The following is a 23,821-nucleotide window of genomic DNA, read 5'->3' as shown; positions in this document are numbered from 1 at the left end:
GAAATCTATGCAATGGTTCATGCATTCAAACTCTTCTTCCTGGCTTTTTCACATTACTGCCGAAGGATGAGAGAGTAGACAGTGAGAGCCTGACTTCCAAGGGAGGAGGGTTTCAAGAAGGGGCAAATCAGGCATCAGTATGAACAAGGAAATTTCTCTATAGATTGTCTACAGAGCTCTCTGCTGTCATGCATCTTCCCCTAAAAAAAAAAAGTAGAATGTGCCAGGTTTTATCTAGACTGACTGCCCCTTAAACTGTAGTAGCAATTACCCATGGGACTACTTGGGTAACAAGTTAATCAAACCTTATTTTCACTGTTGGAAATCTCTTACTCAAGACAGTATCCCAATTCTGTCTCCTCTGCCCCACATCATCAGAACAGGACACAGCCCTCTCCCTTTCACTCTTCCTTTAATACCTCTCCCGTGTTGCTTAGCAAGGTCACTCCCTCCCTATACTCTTTCCTCCTCCCCAAATTGGAAACTATGGGCTGTATGCCATCTGCCTCCCAAATCTCTCTTTCTGCTTTCTTTGCCCCTCCTGATTTTTGCCCACATAACTGTGTTTCTCCTGCAGCATACCATCCAAGGGGTCAGGACTGATGCTTTCCTCAGCCAAACGAAATCCTGGAAAAACAATACAAAATGGCTTTCCTCCAGCTGGAATAAAAACAATTCTCTCTCTCCAAAACCTCCTGACCACTTTTAAATATTTGAATGGCAAGTTGCCTCTGAGTGAGCAAGATGGTCTGTTTCTAGTTCTTCAAGAACCCTTCCCAAACCTCTTTAGCCTTGGCCCTAGAGGAGAGTTAGACCACATTTTCACAAGCTCATCTTCATAGCCATACTTTTATAAAACAGTGTTAGCCTCATTTCTGCCCACTTTAGTATAGATATCTACAGTCCTATCATACGGTCTTAGTATGCATATTCACATTAAGTTCTTCATTATTCCACTCTTTCTTGCAAAAACAATAAATTGAACTTCTGTTTAGCCAGATCAACAATAAACAGATAAGGGGTTTGAAGAATGACGTCTAAATCACTGCAGTCATATGAGGAGATAAACATATTCAGTGGATTGCTTTTAAACAAGACCCTAGAATTAAAACTTCTTTCTTGATTTTTTTCCCCAAACTTTGCAGAAAAAAAATTGCATGGGAATGAAATGTGGCATGTGAAGTTCAGGGATTTTTTTTTTTTGAGAAGCAGTCTTCATTGTTTAAAAAGCTAGACTTAAGACAGAAAACTGATTCCTACCCTACCCTGACAGTGGCCACCACCATAGTTATAAAATCATAGGCTTGGAAGAAACATTTAGGGCTATCTAGTCCAATATCCTAGGGATTCACTATTTCTGGAGAATCCAAAATATGCCTATCCACCCTCTTCTTGATAACCTTCAATGAGATTATGTAGGTGGCTCCAGTGCATTACTGTTCTTACACTCATGAACTTTTTTTTTCTGATGTTTAATCCAGATTGGATTTGCTATAGTTTAAACCCATTGTCTCGCCTTGCCCTCTGTGGCAGCCTTGCTTATAGACAATTTTAAATTAATTGGAAAAAGTGCCCTTGTGTGTTCCTCTCTAATCTCCAAACTAAACATACCTAGTTAGTTCATTTTTTCCTCATAAAAAGGTTGGGATACAAGCCATGTATCTTCATTGCTCAACTCTGGAACTCTCCAGTTTTCTCTTAATTCTTCTTAAACTGCAGTGCCTCAAATTGAATAATGTTGCAACTGAGTACTAACTAGTAATAAGTAGAGTTAGCTTGCATACACTGCTTCTGTTACATAACCCTGTTATGGCAGAAACACCACTTGCAAATCGTGGGAAGTGATTCTGCTCTATTCAGCATTGGTGAGCATTGTAGGGTACTGTGTCCACTTTGGGGCTCCACATTTCAAAAAATGATATGGACAAACTTGAAAGAATCCAAAAATGACTGGAAGGCTGGAAAATAAGACTAATGAGGAAAGGCTGAAAGAACTCCAGTTATTTTGTCTGGAGAAGAGAAGACAGAGTGGGGGATTTCATAAGTCTTCAAATGCCTGAAGGCAGATTATAGGGGAAATAGAGATAGAGTGACTATTCTCTGTGGGCATAGGGCATGGGACTAAAAGAATGGACTCAAGCTGCAACAGAGGAAATTTAGATTGGGTATTAGGAAGAACTTTGACTCTGACTTTCTGCTTTATTATCTAAAGCATTTGAACAAGCTACCTAGAGAAGTTGTAGAAACTCCATCCCTGGAAATTTTCAAGAGCAGGTTAGACAGACCCTTGGCTGGGATGGTTTAAATCAGGGATGATCCTACCTTAACAAGGGAACTGGATTAGATGATCTAGTGAGGTTCCTTCCAGCCCCATTTTCCTATGAATCCAAATTGTATTTCTTTTTCTGCAACAAAGTCACATTGCTAACTCATGCTCAATTTGTGATGCACCATAACCCCCAGAACTTACTTAGCAGTTCTCTCTCCCATATTAGGTATACAAGCATCTCTTTTTATTCATCTCGCTGTGTCATTTGTCTTTACTGAATTACACTTATGGTCTATAACTCAGTGCTTTGAATTACTAATATCCCTTTGAATTTTAATCCTATCCTTCAAAATATTTGCAATCCTTTTGAGTTGTTTGCCATCTGCAAATTTGATCCATATAGTTTCTCTTCTTCCTTTTTATTCTATAACTGCTTTTCAGAACAGCATCTTATTAAGTGATAGCTGAACCACTCATAAGTTCTCTTAAGAAATAAGTTCTCAGCTTCATACACTGTACTCAAAAACATCAAAGCCAACTCATTTTAGAGAACACCTGAATTGTTTAGTCACGGTCCTAAATTTTTTCTTTTCCATTTTTCTCATTAATAATAAAGACTCATGTTCTGTAATATTTTAAAAAATCCAGATTATTATTATTTATATGACATAAGAAGTGTATGTAGCACTGACCACAAATAAATAGGACAAACAATAAAGTTCTTGCACTAGAGTGTTTATTTTATAAAGGTATGTGTAGCAGATGCAGTTGCATACCCAAAGTAATTTGTCACCTTCATAATCTAAATCTCTTGCTACTTACTTTTATTATGTTTTATTAGAGGCAGTAGAAACCCATACAAATTCTGCCCTTTGAAAGACAGGCACACTAACCTAACTTTCCTGTTAGATACTATATCAACTTCACCATGTCTCCAGGTTTACACTTCATAGTTTCATAGTAGCTAGAGTCGGAAGGGACCTAGGTACATCATCTAGTCCGACCCCCTGCCTTGGCAGGAAAGAGCACCGGGGTCAGATGACCCCGGCAAGGTGCTCATCTAACTTCCTTTTAAAAATCCCCAGGCTAGGAGCCTGCACCACTTCCCCTGGAAGCCGGTTCCAGGCCCTAGCCGCCCTGACTGTGAAGTAGCGCCTCCTAATATCTAATCTAAACTTACCCTCCGCCAGCTTGTGACTGTTATTCCTGGTCACTCCTGGCAGCGCACGGGGGAACAGGGACTCCCCCAATACCTGCTGATCCCCCCTGACCAGTTTGTAGCAGGCCACAAGGTCCCCCCTTAACCTTCTCTTGTGGAAGCTAAACAGGTTCAGGTCCCATAGCCTCTCCTCATAAGGCCTGCCCTGCTGACCCCTGATCATACGAGTGGCCCTCCTCTGAACTCTTTCCATATCGTCCACGTCCCTCTTGAAGTGTGGCGCCCAGAACTGGACGCAGTACTCCAGCTGCGGCCTGACCAGTGCCGCATAGAGGGGGAGGATCACCTCCCTGGACCTGCTCGAGATGCATCTGTGGATGCATGACAGGGTACGGTTGGCCTTCTTGACTGCCTCCCCACACTGCCGGCCCATGTTCATCGTGGAGTCAATGACGACTCCAAGATCCTTTTCCGTCTCTGTGCTGGCAAGAGGGGAGTTCCCCAACCTGTAAGTGTGGTGCCGGTTCTTCCTCCCCATGTGCAACACCTTGCACTTATCAGTGTTAAACCCCATCCTATTCTCATCTGCCCACCGTTGCAACCTGTCAAGGTCAGCTTGTAGCCTATTGCACCCTTCTAGTGCACCCACATCCCCCCACATCTTAGTGTCATCAGCAAACTTGAACAGGGTGCTTTCTACCCCCTCATCCAAGTCACTGATGAAGATGTTGAACAGTGCGGGCCCGAGGACCGAGCCCTGCGGAACCCCACTGCCCACGTCCTTCCAGGTCGAGAAGAACCCATCCACTACCACCCTCTGGGTGCGGCCCTCCAACCAGTTGGCGACCCATTTGACCGTGTGGGCATCGACACCACAGTCTCCCAGCTTTTTGATGAGGACAGGGTGAGAGACAGTGTCGAAAGCCTTCCGGAAGTCCAGAAAGACTACATCCACAGCAACCCCTGCGTCTAATGATTTGGTGACCTGATCGTAAAAGGCCACCAGGTTGGTCTGACAAGACCTGCCACTGATGAACCCATGTTGGTTGCCCCTGAGCATGCATTCCCCCGCAAGGCCCTCCTGGATGTGTGCCAGGATAATTTTTTCAAAGAGCTTACCCGGGATTGAGGTACGACTAACTGGCCTGTAATTTCCCGGGTCCTCTTTTTTTCCCTTTTTGAAGATAGGGACCACATTGGCCCTCTTCCAGTCCTCTGGCACCTCACCAGAGCACCACGAGTGCTCATAGAGCCGCGCCAGGGGTCCCGCAATGACCTCGGCCAGTTCCTGTAGAACCCTAGGGTGAAGATCGTCCGGACCAGCGGACTTGAACACGTCCAGCCTCTCCAGAAGTACCCTAACTAACTCCTCGCTAACCCCTGGCCCAGGCGTGTCTCTCCCGGGGCCCGAGGGGGGCCCAGCAGGGAGGTGGCTGAACTGGTCCCTACTTAGGAAGACAGAGGCAAAGAAATCGTTAAATATGTTAGCTTTGTCATCTGGTGTGATGACTAAGTTGCCCATCGTGTCCTGCAGGGGCCCCACATTACCCGGGACCCTCTTTTTACCCCCTATGTATTTGAAGAAGGACTTCTTATTGTCCTTAATCCGGGAAGCTAGTCCTATCTCCATCTCTGCCTTGGCCCTCCTGACTGCCCCCCTACATCCTTGGGTGACTGTAACATAGTCCTTCTTGGTGATGACCCCATCTCTCCATTGGGTGTATGCCTCCCTTTTAGCAAGGAGACATTCCCGGATGCTCTTAGTGAGCCATGGGGGTTTATGTGCCCTCCTGCTCCCTTTGACCCTTGTTGGGATTACCTCCCTTTGGGCATGGAGGATCGTCTCCTTAAGGAGCAACCACTCACCTTCGACATCTGATTCCCTTCCCCTCTGGGTCCTCAGCGCTTCCCCAACGATCCTCCTTAGCTTGTTGAAGTCAGCCCTCCTAAAGTCTAGGGCTGTTGCCTTGCTGCAGCCCTTTGCCACCTTACACTGGATGGTGAATTCCAGCAAGCGATGATCACTGTCTCCCAGGTGGCCCATCACCCGCAGGCCCCTCACCAGGTCATCACCCGTGGCCAGCACCAGGTCCAACATGGCGTCTCCCCTGGTGGGACTGTGCACCTCCTGGGTTAGATGGAGGTCCTGCACTCTGGCTTAGAACCGACGTGAGCGATCAGGACTTGGCTGACTGCTCCTCCCAGCAGATGTCTGGAAAGTTCAGGTCCCCCATGATGACCACATCTTTAGCCCTCACTGCCTCTGTGAGCTGACCTAAGAATTCCTGGTCGAGCTCTTCTCCCTGTTTGGGAGGTCTATAGTAGACTCCCACCGTTAAGTCTCTCTCCCCTGGACTGCCTTTTACTCTAACCCAGAGCACCTCAGAGTGCCCCCCCTCTGCCCCCTTGCTAATTAACGAGGAAGTATATTCCTCCTTGATGTAGAGTGCTACTCCTCCACCTTTCCTTCCTATCCTGTCCCTCCTGTATAGCCTATAGCCCTTGACACTCACCGCCCAGTCATGCGATGAGTCCCACCACGTTTCTGTGATCCCTACTATGTCAGGGCTGGTGACAGCTAGGAGGAGGGCGAGTTCCTCCTGCTTCTTCCCCATACTTCGAGCATTCGTGTAGAGGCATTGACAAAGACCCTAAGGACACTTCTATTCAGCCAAGGTATGCCATTTGGAAATACTTAACAAATGTTATAAAAGGAGGAATAATACAATGATTATACTAACAGAGGATTGCAGGACAACACCTTTTACAATAACTAGGATAAAAGCAATGGATTTGAAATAATTTTGAACAGTTGTGATTTACAAAGATATGCCTGAATTCATGCCTGCATCCCTATTCAGGAATGGGACTTAGTTGTAGTTATTGGACTAAATGTGATAGTTGAACATACTGACTCTGCAAGGTTTAATGGGAAATTTAGTTTAAAACAATCTTTTACTGAAGGCCTAAGGTTCAGAACTTTTTGCTGTTAGCAGGCAGAAGAAAGACATTTTTTTTTCCTCCAGAATTAAAATGTAAATATCATGAAGCAATACATTCTGACTTAATTTCAAGCCTCTCAGCCTTTCACCTTGAGAAAACGCTTCACTGAACTACTTAATTTCTTTACATCTATAATTCTAGTGCCATAGGCTAGGGACACAAGTTACACATGAACCGGTTGATATATTCAAAAATCGGTTTAAACCTCTAACAGACACATACTTTGTCATTCCACGATGCGCCGGAGATCCGACGCTTCAGAGAAGATTTAATCAAATCTGGTCTGTATGCGAGCTGATGCGCACCGCGCTGCACCACATGCGGCAAAACTGATGTCAGTGTGCAGAAAATGGCAGCGGTGCACTTTTGAACTAAAGCACCTCCAATGTGTTTTAGTTTAAAAGTGCACGACTGTCACTTTCTCCGCACTGATGCACATTTTGCTGCTTATACACTGCAAGCACTGCAGCACTGGGCACTTTTCAAAGCATGTATAAAAATGCCCAGAAACTCAGTGCACACAGACCACTTTCAAAATGGCCAAAACTGGTTTAAGAAGAACCTGGTTGTATGTACTATCAGATTTAACTGATTTAGGTCAAACCAGTTCAGCCCTGGGCTGTGCTGTGCTGCCCGTTTCAGCATAGCAAGGTTGGTCCCACCACTCTGGTTCCTAGTCACAGCACTCACTACCACTGCTCCAGCTAGCTGAAGGGGGCTGGGGGAGAGGAACCCAGTCCCAGACCACAGCCAGGGTCTGCATGGTGGGGATGGAGCAGCCCCTGCCTGGCTTTTCCCCTACTTGCTGCTGGAGCTGGGGGGAGAGGAGGGCATAGCCAGACCCTGAGCCAGGCCAGCAGACTGAGGTCGGGGAGGGGAAGTGGGCTTTAAGCCCCCTCCTTTGCCAGCATCGGACTCCTGTTGGGGTCTGCCTGGGAAGGTTGGAACGGCCCCTGCCTGGCTTTTCCCTACTCGCCGCACGAGCGAAGGGGGCAGGGGCAGGGGCATGCCAGGACCAGCAGGTTGAGGCAGAGGGGCTCCCACCCCCTTGGGACCCTAGCTGGCGTCTGCCTGGCAGGGGCACAGCAGCCCCTGCCTGGCTTTTCCCTGTTTGCTGCTCCAGAGGAGGGGGCAGGGGCATAGCTAGATGCTGGCCCCAGGACAGCATGCCAAGGCACAGGAGAGAGGCCCGGGACCCCAGCTGGGGTCTGTCTGAGGGAACAGTCCCTACCAGGCTTTTGCCCCGCTTTCACCCTGTACCCTCTTTGAGATTGGGGGCAACAGACTGAGGGGAGCAGACTGCTCCAGGGAGCAGTGGGGCAAAAGCCTGGCAAGGGCTGCCCCATCCCCTCCCCCACCAGGCAGACCCCAGCTGGAGTCCCTTGCATGCTAAGGGGCAGGTTTAAATCCTCTTCTCCCCCCTCAGCACCCTGGCAGGGCCCCCCACAAGCTGGGGTCCCATGCAGGCCACAGAGTAGGGTTTAAAGCCCCCCTCCTCCTGGTCTCAGCATGCTGGTCCCAGGTTGGTGCCTGGTCATGCCCCACCTCCACTCGAGCAGGGAGGACAGAAAAGCCTTGAACTTCCTCTTTTCCCTTTGGCAGTGGCCAACAGGCTGGGAGCCATGCTCTAGCACCTCCCAGCTTCTGGCCTGAGCCACTGCAGGCACACAGCTGTATTTCCAAAACTGTAAGTGAATGTCTGTTCACTTGCTTCTCAGTTCAAGCTACGCAGTTTAGGCAAGCATGCAAAGACTGAATCGATTCCACCTCTGGCTTTTTGAATGTCTGTACTAAGCCTTTATTACTGATTATTCATTTAACCAAGGTCTAAAGCAAACATAAGAGTAACATATTTCTTGCAACCCAACTAACCAGTAATTGCTGGTATGTTCACATACTCGGAAACTCTATAAGCTCTAGAATAAGAACCTGATCCTACAGCCATATCAAGCACTTAGTTATAAATGTTAAGAAGTTAGGTACTTCCTGTGATGAAGAACTAAGTGCCCATACACATATTTGCAGGATCAGGTCCTAAGTTTATATTACTTCCCATCTCTAGAAGTTGCCATGCTCCTGTGAGCAAATTGTTTAAACTGAACAGATCCAACTGTAATATTATTTTACTGCTATCTGACTACATCTTACATTAACTGTCAACTTAAAAAAAAAAAATTTTCTCCACACACTGCGCCTCGGGCTGTTACCGGATTCAGAGGAATCATGACAGAATTTAACATTAGGAACAGAGAACAAAACATGGTAACAGAAGACAGGAAAGTGTAATCATCATTCTCTAACAAGGAAATACTTCAAAGGCATGAGACATATTCTCTAGGAATACCATATTTACTCTCATACCACAAGCACCTTTCCCAAAAAATCAGCTCCTCAAAATTGAGGTGTGTCTCTAAAGTGGGGAAGCTGATTTGTATTCTGCCCAAGATAAAAGCTTTGATTCCTGTTCCACAGTGCAGCAGCAGTGACATTCTTCAGGTGGTGGAAGGAGTCATTGATTTCACTCCACAGGTGTTAACAATTTTGTGTCTCTCTTTTTTTAATAGTCTTGATGTTTCAGTAATCAAATTAACCTTTCTTTTTGGGTAATTTTGCTGTCTGTCAGCTGCTTCTGGTCCCCTCCTCTTATTTTACACCCCTGGAGACTCTTTAGCTCTTTTCAAAATCATAGATTCACCCATGAAAACCAATCTTTAGCAGCAGCTAGAGTTTTAGCTTTTAGTTAAGCAGGAAAGGGAAGGCAAGTCATTTGAAGTTTAGCCTAGGTCCCTGCTCCATGCAGCCATAACTGAAAAAAACTCCCTCTCTTAATTCCGCCTTCCCAAATACAAGGTGCATGTCTTATTTGGCTGTAGAAGTGTTATATATGAGAAAATACACTACATGGTTAATAGTTTTGGAGATGCTAGTGTATCCTTCAAAAGACTCAGAAAAGACGCTTCAACTTTGTTCTACACAATTAAGTGATGCATGGATAATATACCAAAATAGCACTCTAAGAGTGGAATATCAGGGGGAAGGAAATGGGATTAGGAAATAACTGAATTGAAATTTGAGGAAGAGAATAATTTGTTCCTCATGATCTCTTGAACCAAACAAGTCATTCATATTATATATCCTGATTCATCCCAAAGTGTTTAAGTTAAATAGGTACTAATCTAACTGTAAAACAAAGGTAGTATAACACAAAAGATGAGTATGTGTGTAACATCTGAGGGGTGGCCAAAATGCCCCCTTGTCTAGTTTGACTCTCTTTGGGCATTCTCCCTGTCTTCTCATCTGTGATGGCTTAATGTTATTAACTTTTAGAAAAAGGGAGGCATCCGCAGGGATCCCTGATCTCATGTGGGCACTCAGATGTTTTTACTTTGCCTTAAGGGCCTATAATTTGGCTCCAACCACTCTTTACACCATGCCCATGCCTAACAGGTGTTATCAATCATATTGTTCTCTAGTCCCCTTGGGCCATGGCCTCAGTCCCTGTGACTGGGCCTCCCTGCCCGAATACTTCACCTACCTCAGCTACTCCCTGGTGTGATTTCCAGGCTTGCCTGCTTCTCCTGGGCACTTTGCTTCTCATGGCTACTCCTGGGTGCAGCCTCCCTGCCCGTAGGCCCCACTTGGGTACCTCACCTATGTGGGCTACTCCCAGGCACTGTGTCTCCCCCCAAATCAGGCTCCTACCTCTGCTCCTTCATGGGTTTCAGGCCCCTAGCTCTGATCTCCAGGCTTTTTTGCCTTACCCTCCATCCCTCACTGGGCTTCAGGGTGCTGGTCCTGATCTCTGGGCTTTGTTGCCCTACCCCAAACCCTCTTCAGGCTTTGGGCCCCTGGCCCCAATCTCTGCTCTCTTCCTAGGCTCTAGCCTTACTCCCAGGCCTCTGACCCTTTCTGCTCTGTTCCCAGCCTCTGGCCTTGCTCCCACTCCTTGCTGCTTCTGCATCTATTTATGTAAAAGAATTAATTATTTTAAGGTCACCTAAACATCCCAATTACACATACAATTACAAGGAATCTAAGACTCTAAATTAAATGGATAGATACTACAACACATTTTAAAGACCAAGGTTCTTAGGATGTTTCTGACTGAGAGGCTATGAACATATGGATGCATCTTACATTACACATGCTCCTCATAATATTTCTTTATTCATGTTTAGTCTGGGCTTGATAACGCATTTCTTCAGTATTGAGTAGAATAGAGGCTATTTGTGAGAACCCACAATGCAGGACTTCTGATATGCATTAAAAGTCTCAGGGCAGGGATGTTTCTTCTTAGCTGCTTGTACAGGCCCTGATTTCAATTTGAGTGCTATTGTAAAAGATTATAAAAACAGTATTGAAAACTAATTGTATTTACCATTTAAATAAAGAAAATCATTCTGCAGAGTTTAAATCCAGAAAAAAGTACAGTAAATATTATTCTAATCACAAAATTAACAAATCACAAGTTAAATTACTTAAAAGTGCTATTTTATGCTTGTCACAGAACTGTCTTGAAATCTTACTAATCAGATAGTCTTTACTTTGATAAATCCAGGCATTGACTATGTAAATAACAAAGGGCCTCATTAATACCAGCTCTCTTCAGATGTGAGCTTAAAAAGCTTTGGCAGACTAGAAAGACTGACATTCTGATGGTCTCAATTCTGCAAAAATGGCTAATTACTAGTATAGTTTATTTTGGCTTTCTAAACATTAGTCAACATGAAAAAGATCATAAAGAACTGAGCCGTCTTTCTCCTCTAGTTATAAAAATTTGAAAAATTTGAACTGCTTGCTTAATTATTTGTTAAATGTTAGCTTTACTGCAATGAGATTCAAATGGATCTTATTTACAAATATCCAACAATACCCATAAGTCTTACAATAATAAACATGCTCTACATATACTTCTATTTAGAGAAGAGCATTTCATTTTCCTTGATCACTGCTAAACAAAGTAATAGTATTAAAATATTCAAGTTCTATGGCTTTTTATAGTTTAGACATTCTTGTATTATAGAAGCTGCAAAAACCTTTTGAAAAGGAAGAAAGTATATTGACAATGTAATATGAGATCATTTACATGTAATGAAACAAGGCCTGGGAATATATAAAAATACAGAAAGCATGGGCGGACTAGATGAGGAAAAACAAAACAAAACCAGCTTCTAGGTCACTTCTCTGACATTTTTCCCCAACCTCACCATCTACAATGACTGGAAGGATCTAGTATCCTACTGACTGGTGGGGAAGGAGCTGAACAAAGTCAGCATGGAGGGAACTTCATCAGATACGAAGTAATAAAACTTCAGGATACAGAAAAAAAATTATACCTTCCAAAAATGCAATAAGGTTTCCTCACCTGCTGCATAGCTATTAGCTTGGAATAATTAGTTGCTTTTACCAGGGCCTCTGCAGCCCTTTTGGCCCGTTGCTGAGGGGCACCCTTAGGAAATGCTGGCAGGGCTGCAAGCACATTCTCCACAGTGAGTTCTTGGATCAGCGAGTTCTCCAGTCTTGCCTGTAAAACATTTGCAGAAAGAAGTGATACAAGCCATCTCTTTCATGCCCAGTATTTTCAGAACGCATTAAATTTTCAGCAAAACACAGGTGAGAACGGAATACATACTGCAAGGACTAAATAATTCAGTAATATACTAGGCATTTTCTGTATACATAGAATAAGTTTTAATCACGAAACACCTTGCACTATCTGCAGGAGACACCGATAATCCAAACATCCCAGGTTAAATGCTTCAGGCTGTAACATTTTAAAACATGGAAAGCAATAAACTTCCAAGGTAAAAGAAAAAAAGCAGGAGAAAAACTGGTCAGACATCAATGACCAGGACACTGCTGTATCTGATAAATCTGCAGAAGGTCAAAGGTTAAAAGCTTCATTTTTGTCATCTTTGGGTAATTAGTACATAGTTTACAAGACTATACACGATTTGGTGTTAAAACAAATGTACATTTGTCTGATACAGCAGAAGTGAGAATAAGCTTTCTTCTACTTGATTCATGACCAAATTAGCATTGTTAAATGAATACTGCCAGATTAAAACTTAGTGCACAAACTTTTCAAGGAAAGCTGGGTTAAACTGTGTCAAATACCTAGAAGAATACTTAAGTGACAAGACCCTGTGGGTGCATCTACGTGTGCCCCTAGGGCACCATTGTTACTGCACCGTCATCTAGTCCTTCCTTTTGGAAATACTAAACAACAGCACAGTAACTGTCCACACTGCGCTGTGCCAGCAACACATGGTTCTTTAGATGCTACATTGTTCCAGCAACACGCTGTAGTAAGGGAGTGTGTTGCAACGGTGACGTAGCTATGGCATCACAGTTTCTGCCGGCCAATGCTATGGCAACGTAGCCTCTTATGTAGATATGCTCTGTGTGAATAGATCTGGAAGATTCACATCTCCTTAAAAGAATCAATTCTAACTTATGCAGTGTATTTAAGCAGTGGGCATTGCAACACCTGTGAAACATTCATTCAGCATTTGTCATCGGGTAAAAGCTGGTGTGTTTGAAGAGAAGGAAAGCTTGGCTGTATTTTGCTATGGCTGCATTATTATCTCTCTTCTGAAGTACAGTCAGTCTTTATGAACAGTCTCTCACTGCTGTCTCTATAACAGCAATAAAATCTGGCCCTATACATCGTATGGGATATAGAAAATCTTTAGTTATTCATAATAATTTATATAAATCTATAAACATACATCAGCTTACTTTTATACAGCACAGCACAGCCATAAAAGCAGCACATGAGGAAGATGCAGCCCACTACAAATGTTGCTTTGATTTCTTAAAATCTTTTTTTTCTGCTTTCTTTATTTTTAAATTGAAGCTCTAAAGCAACTTGCAAAAGAGCATATGAAATTATGGGCATTTTTTGAACAAGGCTAATGAATGATCTTTGGAATGTTTCACACTGTCATTTTCAATGATCGAATGGTCGGTTACTTTTTTGTAAAGAAATAATTAAAGAAAGCTGCCAAAATTGTTAGCAAGTTAATGTAGTGATGGAATTGTGCTAAATTACATGGCCTCTTCTTGCAAGTGTTCCCAGTTATGTGTGTTCCTGTTCCACAGAGACTATTTTGGTCTAATTAAATATGGTTAAAAGATCACTTAATGAATTTCAGAATAAACAAACAATCCATGTTCAAAGGTTGAAATGACTATGCAGTCTAAACAAACTGTTTTCTCAGCAATCACTAGGGTGTCCTAGTGTTATAGAACAACACAGCATCCAGCAGCTTAAAATCAGAATAAAATGATTGGTTGGGATTAAATATATTTATAAATATTAAAAAGTAGTATAAATTAATATTAAATACTAAATGCATTTCAGGATGTTCTAGAAGTCACAGTCAGAGACTGAACTCCACTGTGCTGAGAACCATTTGAAAAAGCTTGTACTTTAAATGAGTGGTTTTGAAACTGCATAAAACCCAGAGTTTGTGCCTACATTAATAATGGCAGTGGAGCTTCTCATTGGTCAACAATGAGTAATAGTATTGCTGACTGTAACTAACACTGACATCAGCAAACATTCAGAGGTGGGTCAGGTGTAGGGTGTACGAGCAGCAACATCTTGCAGGCAAAGGGCTATGTAGCTAAAAAAGATTTGAAAACCACTGCTTTAAGGAATTTAAAAGTGCAATACTTAACCTTAGAATAATAAAATTAAGCATCACAGTCCTAGATATAATAAAATAAAAATTCCTAAATGAAACTGAATTGCACCTAATATCTAATTGAAGCTGGGTAGTACCAAAAGCTGGATAAACTTGTATCTACAGGAAAAAGCTGAAATGCACTCTACCAACCGATTCTCCATAACTTTAAGATACAGTATTATCTGGCATTGGATCTTATCTGTACTAAACAGTCATACAAGTAAATTAAAGCAGGCATGGTCACAAATCACTGGTTCATGCCACTGCACGTGGCCCTTTCCTAGACACAGTGTCCTCTGCTATATAACAAAAGGACCTGATATCACCCTCTAGTGACTCGCAGAGAGCAAGGTGGAATATAGAAAGTAAGAGTATTAACACTTTGAAAGAGGCAATACAGTGCTTTTTTTTTTTTTTAAACTTACATGGTACTTTTCTGGTTTATTAAAATATGCATCTTGCATTCTAATTGCAGGAAAGAAGCTAAGAATCTTCTCTTCTCATTGCATAACTTGTTTTTAGGAAGAACGGTACATTTAATTCTTAAATATTACATGATGGTCCAACTACTGAAGTAGTTAAGGAAAATTCTCATTAAATTTTCAGTGCAAATTTTGCCAGAGTAAAGATTTCAGATGTAGGCCCTTTTTCAAGCATGCCAAATACACTGTTGCCAACTTTTGCAATTTTATCCTAAATCTTTTGCAATGGAAAGTAAAATAAATAAATAAATAAATAAAATATCTGTGTCCTTATAACTAGGGACCACTGTAATTCAGACTCCAGTGCGGGGGGAGGGGGAAGGGGAATCAGAGGACTTGCGGATAGTCCTGATTTGAACTGGGGACTGAACTAGATGACCTCCTGTGGTTCCTTCCTACCCTAATTTTCTATGATTCTATGAAAAGTGAAGGCTCACTGGAGCCAATTTCAGGCATTTTTCACGGCAGGCACTCCTATACCTCTGACTGGTTGAGGAAGCCTGCCATGGGGCTGATTGCCATAGAGCAAGCAGCACACAAGGCTGTTCTACAGCAGCTCACTACTTATTAAACAACTTCTGGATAAAGCGCACCACTTAAAAGTCTTAATAAAACCATAATTAATAAACTGTATTAAACAACAACTTTTATCGAGTGCTTTTACGGATGGCTGACCCTCAGGCAAAATCTACAGCCAGGTGTGGGGCAGAGGCTTCCCCAGCCTGCCAAAGGGGTTCCTGAGCCCTACTTTGCTCTGCTGCCATGCAGGAGAGGAAGGGAACTTCCCCCTCCCCTTCTCTGCATGGTGGGGTGGAGTAGGGCTTGCAAGACCCATGCTAGGTGCCTGCCCCTACAGCTGGACATGGGGCACAGGGTGCCCCTATAGCAGGGGCTTTCCGCTGCCCAGCACAGGTCTCCCAATCCCCATTCTATCCCATCGCACAGTGAAGGGAAGGGGGAATTCTCCTTCACTCCTGCATGGCAGCAAACCAAAGCAGAGCTTAGGAGAAACATGCTAGGTGTGGGGAAGCCCCTGCAACAGGGGCACCCTGTGACCCATGCCCAGCTGTGGGGGCAGGCACCCAGTGTGCCTATACCCACAGGCCCTAGGGCATGTATATACTTGCTATACTCTGGGCAAGGCTTTTAAACTCCCCGCCAAAGCAGGGAATCGAACAACCTGATTGGCTGAGCCCCAACAGGAGCTCACTCTGTACTAGACTTCCTCTAGAAACATGTGGGGCTATCACAGTGTTTCCGGGGCTTTGCTGACTTTCTTCTCCATACTTCAGGTAAGTGCTTTTTGGGGAGAGGGAAGGAGGTTGGTTTTTTGAGATATTTTTAAACTTTTTTCCCCATCCTCCTTCTCGCCCATGCTTTTAGGCCATTTCCAGCCAACACTAAATTTCAGGCTTTCCCCTGAAATCCTCTAAAGCCTGTGGTCCCCTAAATCCCTGAGAGTCAGTGGTCCCTACACAGCAAAGCAAAAGCTTTACACAAGTGTACCTGAATGGATCAGAAATCAAAGAACAGAAAAACAAGAAGCCAAAAGGTTGTTTTTTTTAAACCCATGATTTTTGTGCTATGACTTCAAGTGTTCAAATACATCCCAAATGTGCCCATCCTTTCATAATCACACTCAGAGCAGGGTTGTAGCCAATGAGCTAAGTATCCTCTTCCTTTTGCCAGCTACCAAAGGCTACTTCGGAGGCTGAGACCATAAGAAAGAAAGAGGCATTAAATCACTGTAGGTATACTTAGAGTTAATATGTTCTTGTAGTTGATTCACTATGCGACTTTGGGGAGCCAGGCAATTTCTGTATGCCTTTATAAACTGTGAATAACAACACCAAAATCCTAGAAAGGTGATAATACATAAAAGTTTTAGATGGAAGTAGTATAATTAATTTACTACTTCTAGACAGGGGAAAGACTAACTAAATCCAAAAAGGAGTTTCACTCATATCCACAAAAAATATAACTTAAGAAATGAAACAGGTTTTGGCAGCTGCGTTTTGTGTCAACCTGATCAATAGGAATATGGTAATATTCTGTTCTATTATCCCTTCAGTGAGAAAAGCAATACTTCTTAGATGATTAATTAGGTTAAGCATTGTGGACTATTAATTAACCATATAATCCTAATTGCAGGTAATGAACAAATTCTGGTGGAGTGAGGAGAGAGTGTATGTATATAGGCCTTTCCTCCTAGTAAAAATCACTGAGGAAATTGCATGAAAAACCTTAACAAAATAAAAGTATTTTTTTCAGTTTCACTTTGAGCATTTATCAATATCTCTGGACCTACTATAAATGAGCTACTTTTCCAAAATTCAAAACCAATATTGCCACAGAATTCATATCATTACCATTACAGAAAGAGAATCAGAGGGTTTTGTATCACTATTTCCACATAAGTTTGTTCTAATTTTAACAGCCAGATGAAGAATAGATTTGTAATTATTTTGTCCCTTAAATGTACAGTAATATCTGAAACTCTAGACAAATCAACTCACTGACAGCATTCAACTTTTATGAAGGAACACAGTAAGAGAGAGAGAGAGAGAACGAACATTTTATTCATTGATTTCTCTAGAGAGGATATTCTAATTTAAGAGCAGATATCACATTTACAAAATTATATCTTTTCTGAATAATTATGTTTCTTAATAATTATTTTATTGTTCAGGTAACTGCCCATCATGGGAGTGCTATATATCTTAGGCAAGGCAGACTGAAAGAGACACATGAGAAAAGCAGTGTACATTATTTACAACTTCTGAAATTATTGTTTTAAATTTGTTTTATAAGATATTGTTTCCATGGTCATTTTAAAGCACAGTACGAAAAGATATTGCAGGGATCCAGGAGAAATAAATATATCATCTCTTCTTTCTCTGCATTTATAGACTTCATACAGTGAGACTGCAGAGATAAGATGCTATTATACATTATACATTAAAAGGATATTAAAATTACAGATAAAGGCTAGCTGTGGAATGCCAGAATTAAGGTTGCCCATTGCAATCCTCTTGTGCATATACATTATGAAAGTCTTTAATTAATTGAACATAACTATTTTGTCCACTTAGCAATTTATATTCTGGTTGTTCACAGCCCAGATGTGGTTTTGGCTGTACAGAATTTCTGCAAGTCTAAATTCAGAGTCTAAAGTTGGGTACTGAAAAAAAAAATGGGCAAAATTACTCATTATCTGCAAATATATTTATTTAAGTGACATGCTCAGCATTACATAGAAACACTTCTTCAGAGTAGCATTCAATTCTTTCAATAGGACAATCCAGGGGTCACTGGTGCCTCCTGAGTCAGGGGGGGAAACCACAATTTGTGGGAGGGCCGAGAGGCAGGCCAAAAGCCCCATATCCACTACTATACTTTTGTGCCATGGCTTCGTTTCACTCCACGCCTCCCAACGTGCCGCCAAAACGTCACTGTCCTGAGCAGTGCCGAGTCAGGAGACAATCTTGGGAGGGGGGAGGGGGGCATGTGCCTCCCCCACCAGTCACGTGTGGGACAATCCCTTCTTTTCCAGGAGATCTGTGCTTCATTCCTGCCTTTCTATATTCAAATGAGGCAAGGGCCATACAGACAACAGACTATGTTTTTAAGAGAGCAAACTGGGAAAACAGAAATTCCATCATGTGGCACCATACTGACTCCCATGAGTCATCAATGGCACACAACATTGAAATCCACTGCACAGACCTTTGCCATCTGAGCCAATAGAATAACTGACAACAACAATTCATAGATTCACAGAAGCTTAGAGCTAGAAGGGACCTTGTGAGATCATCGGATCCAGCTCCCCTACTCTGGGCAGGAAAAATTAATGGGGTCAAATAACACCATCAAGGTGTGCATCTAGTCTCCTTTTGAAGATCTCCAGGGTAGGTGCCTGCGCTACCCCTGCTGGGAGTCTATTCAAGAGTCTGGTCACATGAACCACGAAGAAGTTTTTCCTTGCATCCAGTCTGAAAACTTCTTCTAGCAGTTTATGACCATTGCTTCTGGTTTCCCCTGGGGCGCTTTGATGAGCAGTTGATCATCTAGGCCCTGGTGCTCTTCCCTGATATGTTTGTAAGATGCCACCAAATCCCTCTGAAGTCTTTTTTGTAGGCTAAACAGTCCCACATATCAGCCTTTCTTTGTATGGCTTGGTCTTCAGGCCTCTATGAGTGGCTCTACACTGGACTCCTCTGAGATCTTGATCCACCAGTAGATCTCAGAGCCTTTTGAGGTAGGTCTTGAAGCCTCTTGGAGTCGATCTGAGGGGGGGTGGGGGGGCTGAGTGCCCATATGCATGCACTCACATGCCCCACCCCATCAGTTCAGCCCATGGGAAAGGGAAGAAGTAGGGGCTAGATCAAGGCCCCCGCAACAGTGCCGCAGAGGCAGGAGCAGGGTTAAGTTGAGGAGGGCCCCAGCCAGGTGGGACTTACCTGCTGGGGAGGGGTTCCCTCAAATATCTTTTTCTCTCTCTGCCTCAATCAGCTCCCCCTCTCCTCCCCACATATTTACCTGCTGGATGGGGTGTGTGAGGGTTGGCAGCAACACACAGTAGATCTTGGGTTGCTTTTAAATGCCAAAGGTGATCTACTTAAAAAGGTTGGAGACCACTACTGTAAAAGATGCAAGAAAGATGACCTGTATGTGACATCTTCATGTTTCTCAAAACAGGTATCCAATGTCTAAGATGTTACAAAAGTCTCAAACATTCAATGTATGCCTGGAGTTTTATAAATCGACCATACCAGTACAAGCTATTGCAAATTTGCCCTGTTGATAAACAAATACCCAAAAACCAGTCCAGTAACCAATGACTCTAAGCGTTCTGTTTGACCACTCAAGGCCTATCACATTTAATTGCTAAGCTAGTCAGGGGCTACAAAAAACATAAAAGTCTTCACACCTAGACAAATTCAAAAACAGGAGCCAGGCAATTTAACAATTGCAATATGATGGTCACCCTTTTCCTTCTTGTTTTGAATGGACTTTAAATCAGCCAACCATCAAGGGAAAATGCTTTGAAGCTATACAATTAAACAGATAAAGCAAGACAGAACTGCCAGCAAAGTGCACAGTGCAGGAAAGATGAAGAAGCCATACTGTACCCAGCTTAACCAGGAAAGGATCCTGATCAGTGAAGGCTGCAAGACTGGACCAGCTTCCCTGCCTGCATTGGTGAAAAAAACATTGCTGCAGCTAAATATGTACTAGGACTTTTGTATTAGCTCATTTGATATTGGGAAAGAGTCATTTAGTTTTGTAGCTTATTGGTTGTTATTAAAGCAAGTCTTTCTGCTATTAATCAACCGAGTGTTGTGTCAATGCTTAAAGCACTAGGCTTAAAACCTGTTTTTTAAGTGCAAAACCTCTGTGGATATTTATGAAAATGTTTTTATAGACAAAAGTATAAAATAAAAAACAGAACACAGTCAAAGTCAGAACAAAATTAGTATTCTGTTTCTTAAAATTATTTAAACCTAGTTTTTTGTATTTAGAGTCTGAGGTTGTTAGTTAAAGAAAATGAAGCGGCAATTATTTGGTCTTCAAATGATTTTACACTACAAAAAATTGATAATTAGAAACACAGTCTTTCCCCTTGTAATCACTCTATTGTTAGCTGATAATACTCATACAAAACCTAATATGCATTTGAAATTTGTGCTGAATGCTTTTTCTAAGTATTGAACAGTAACATGAGACTTTTTTAAAAATATCGTGGAGATCTTAGAAAGGTCATAATTAACTGTCAGGTCTCTAATGACTGAATTGCTTAGATGAAACATTTGAAGTTTATGACACTTTACAGAGTAAGGCCCTTTCCAGAATCCGAAAACAAGGCCATTGGCAAATGTTCAGTTAAAGGCACAATGGGATCTGCTGTGTGATCCCAGCAGTCATGCCCCCTGACATGTCATATGTGATCGTAGGATAAGGGATCAAGTCCCAGTCATCAACCTTTCCTTTGCAATTCTGATGTCTGCCAGCTGCTTCTGGTAATGTAGTTCCTATTTCACAGCCCTGAAGACTCTTTTTAACCTTTGCTAAAAATCCAGGTGAACAAACTCTGGTGTGGAAATAACTTTCACTGAAGCATTGGATGCTCTGTTAAGATTCTCAAGATGGCACAATTTTGTTTCATGGAACAAAGAGATGCATATTTGACTTATGACTACAGGATTAAAGAAACAGCAGTTTTTGAGCTTTTGAGTGTTTCTTGACTAGCGTGTTGTATTTTTTAATACATAATGTATAATATAAAAAATGAATGCACATTTTGACAAATTTATATTTTTTGCTTCAATTGTAAACTGAATAATATAGCCCTAAGATCCTAGGATATTAGTAAAGCTTCTAGTTTCTTTTTACCTGGAGAAAAATAGATGTGGGGATGCCCAGATCTAACACATATTGTCACCCCAACTTTACAGAATCCCAGATCTGCCCATTGTCATAATGCATATTCATTCCAATTACGTTCTTTGCTACACTAATGGAAATCTAAATTAATGCTCCTGACCACAATGAACATACTGCCACACCTGGTTCCATTCATCAACCATTTTCTGGTAGTTTGCCTGTTAATCCTAAAGGATTTTTTAATAATATGCAGCAATGTAAATGTTCTGCATTTTGATAAAGCAAATCTTTACTTGCTTTCAAAAATATATCAGTCTATGCCAAGTAGAAATGGAAACAAAAATACTCAAGTTTAACACTTTTGCAAATTCTTTAATATTCCTTTTCATTAATCTCATAATAATATTTTAAATATATTTGGTCTATGACAACATATAGAAAAATTAAAAATACAGCTTTGAAAAGTCTTAATTAATTATGACAACTATTCAAGGACCAGCTTTGCACATTTACTTCATGGGGCAGATGAAGACAAGAATGGAGGCCCTAAATTGAAGTGCTGGGTTTTTAAAAACACCGCTTCAATTTAGGGCACTTTAAACCCCCGTGTCATTCACATACCCGCCTTACCTACCTCTGTGGTGGCAGGGAGGGGAGGATGAGCTGCCAGTGGGCAGAGCAGTCCCTGGGCTGCAGGGTGGGAGCTGGTGCTTCCCTCCACAGCAGGCAGCACCCACCAACAGGCACCCAGCTCAGGCAGTCCTGGGGAGCACCGCAGCTGTGGAGGGAAGCGCCGAGCCCCCACGCAGCTCAGACAGGCAGGCAAGCTCTGGGGAAGGGGGTGGGGGAGGGAGATCAGGCTTGCCACTTTTCTCGGGCAGAGCCTGACTTCCTAGGCTACTGCCAGGCTGCCTGCAGGGTTTCCTGCAGAGCCACTGAGTTGGATGGAGCCCAGTGCTTCACTCCACAGCTGTAGGGGCAGCAAACTAAAACTCCTCAGGAGGAGTTTCATAGACATTAGGGGCTGGAAGGGACCTTGCGAGATCATCAAGTCTAGCTCCACCCCTGCCATAGGCAGGAAGTCAACTGGGATCAAGTGACCTCATCAAGAAAAACATCCATATGGTTTTTTGAAAGAGTCCAGAGCAGGTGTTTGCACCACCTCTAGGGGGAGTCTATTCCAGACCCCAGACACTTTCATCATAAGGAACTTTTTTCTTATGTCTAGTCTAAATCAGCCTTCCTGGAGTTTATGGCTATTAGACCTGGTTACCACTTGTGGAGCTCTGGTGAACAACTGCCCTCCCAGGTCCTGATGTACACCTCTCATATAATTGTAGGCTACTACCAACTCCCCCCTGAGCCTTCTCTTCTCCAGACTGAAGAGTCCCAAATCCCTCAGCCTCTCCTTATATGGCTTGCCAGGGGAAGCTGTCCTTGTACCATGAAGGGACTGAGGCAGTATGCCAGAGCCTCCTCAAGGCCTCCTGGGTGGGGCATGACCCCCTTCCCTGCCCCCCCCCCCAGACCCTGGGCCCAGGGAATAAATCCCACCCTCACTTTAAGCTATAATGCAGAGACACAGGGGATCAGGGAACCTGCCCATGGCTATGCAGGATGGCAGCTGGGGCCACTAATCTGGTGTCCCAGTAGAAGATTGGAACAGCCCCAGGCTGCATCATTCCATGAGCAGCAGCCACGTGGCTCTGCCCAGCACCTCTGAGAGCTCAGGTCCAGAGGAGGGAAACTCGTTCCTTCCAAAGACGATGCTCAAAGGCCAGATCACCTCAAATCCAGCTCCCAGCACTCCCCAGTTCTCTGAAGGGGTCAGATCTGGATCTCCAGAGTGCCCAAGCTGCTCAAAACTTTGAAGCAATGCCCCTGTCCCAACCTCACAGCTGTGAACCCAGAAGCTCTGGGACTGGAACTCACCAAATAAGCTCAGGAATAAGGTTTTTGGGCCCTGGACAGCTGTAGCCAGGAGGCTGCAAACAGCTGCGCCGGGCTGTGGCCTCAGCTCTGTACTGGCACATGCATGCATGCCTCGGAGCAGACAGTGGGGGAGGGGGCCTAAGGCAGCACATCCCCTGTCTCTCTCCTGCTCCCAGCACAGAGCTAATGACTAGGCTCCATAACCCAGTGCAGCTGTTTGTAACCAGCCTGGGCTCTGGGAAGCTGCAGCAAGCAGCAGGCAGCCTACAAACAGCTGTGCTGGGCTCCACAGCTCTGGCATTAGCTCCATGCGGCCAGTGAGCGCACGTGCACCTCAGAGCAGACAGCGGGGCAGCATGGTCCACCTGCTGTCTGCTCCAGTGGGGGAGCAGTGGGGGTTGTGCTGCATCAGGTCTCTCCCCCGCCGTCTGCTCCAAGGCGTGTGTGCACGTGCCGGTACAGAGCTGATGCCAGAGCCTGGCACAGCTGTTTGCAGCCTCCCGGCTGCAGCCAGGCCCAGCTCTGGGTAGCTGCTGCCAATCAAGGAACCCAGGCTACTTGTAGCAGGGCTTGCAGCCTCCCAGCCACCTGTTGGGAGCAGCCCAGGCTGCGTGGCTGACAGCAGCTACCCAGGGCCAGGACTGGCGGTGGAATGTCGAGTAAAATGGCCTCGTGTGCCATGCTTGGCACACGTACCGGGGCTTGACAACCCTTGCCTTGGATCATACAAGTGGCTCTCCTCTGGACTCTCTCAAGCTTTTCCACATGCTTCCTGAAGTGGGGGACCCAAAACTGGATGCACTACTCCAGCTGCGAAGTTTGCTGTGCCCCAAGTCATTTAAAGTACATTGTGCCACCCAAGTTCCTACAGGCTGGAATTAATGCACAATACACCACC

The 23,821-nt window shown here is 43.6% G+C and overlaps 1 protein-coding gene across 2 annotated transcripts in view; it reads right to left on the bottom strand.

Moving 5' to 3' along the window:
• LOC149868273 (uncharacterized) overlaps positions 1-23,821 on the bottom strand; it is a 205,758-nt gene that overhangs the window by 36,580 nt on the left and 145,357 nt on the right. For both annotated transcript variants that reach the window (XM_090038323.1, XM_090038324.1), the window contains one exon: positions 11,797-11,955. In XM_090038323.1, the coding sequence (XP_089894449.1) occupies positions 11,797-11,955 (159 nt within the window). The remainder of the gene's footprint in view (positions 1-11,796; positions 11,956-23,821) is intronic.

This window comes from Crocodylus siamensis, chromosome 3, assembly GCF_052110815.1.
Source record: "Crocodylus siamensis isolate JL-2025a chromosome 3, ASM5211081v1, whole genome shotgun sequence".
NCBI classification, from domain to species: domain Eukaryota; kingdom Metazoa; phylum Chordata; order Crocodylia; family Crocodylidae; genus Crocodylus; species Crocodylus siamensis.
The sequence above is the reverse complement of the archived record's forward strand: the minus strand, read 5'-3'. Positions and strand labels throughout refer to the sequence as shown.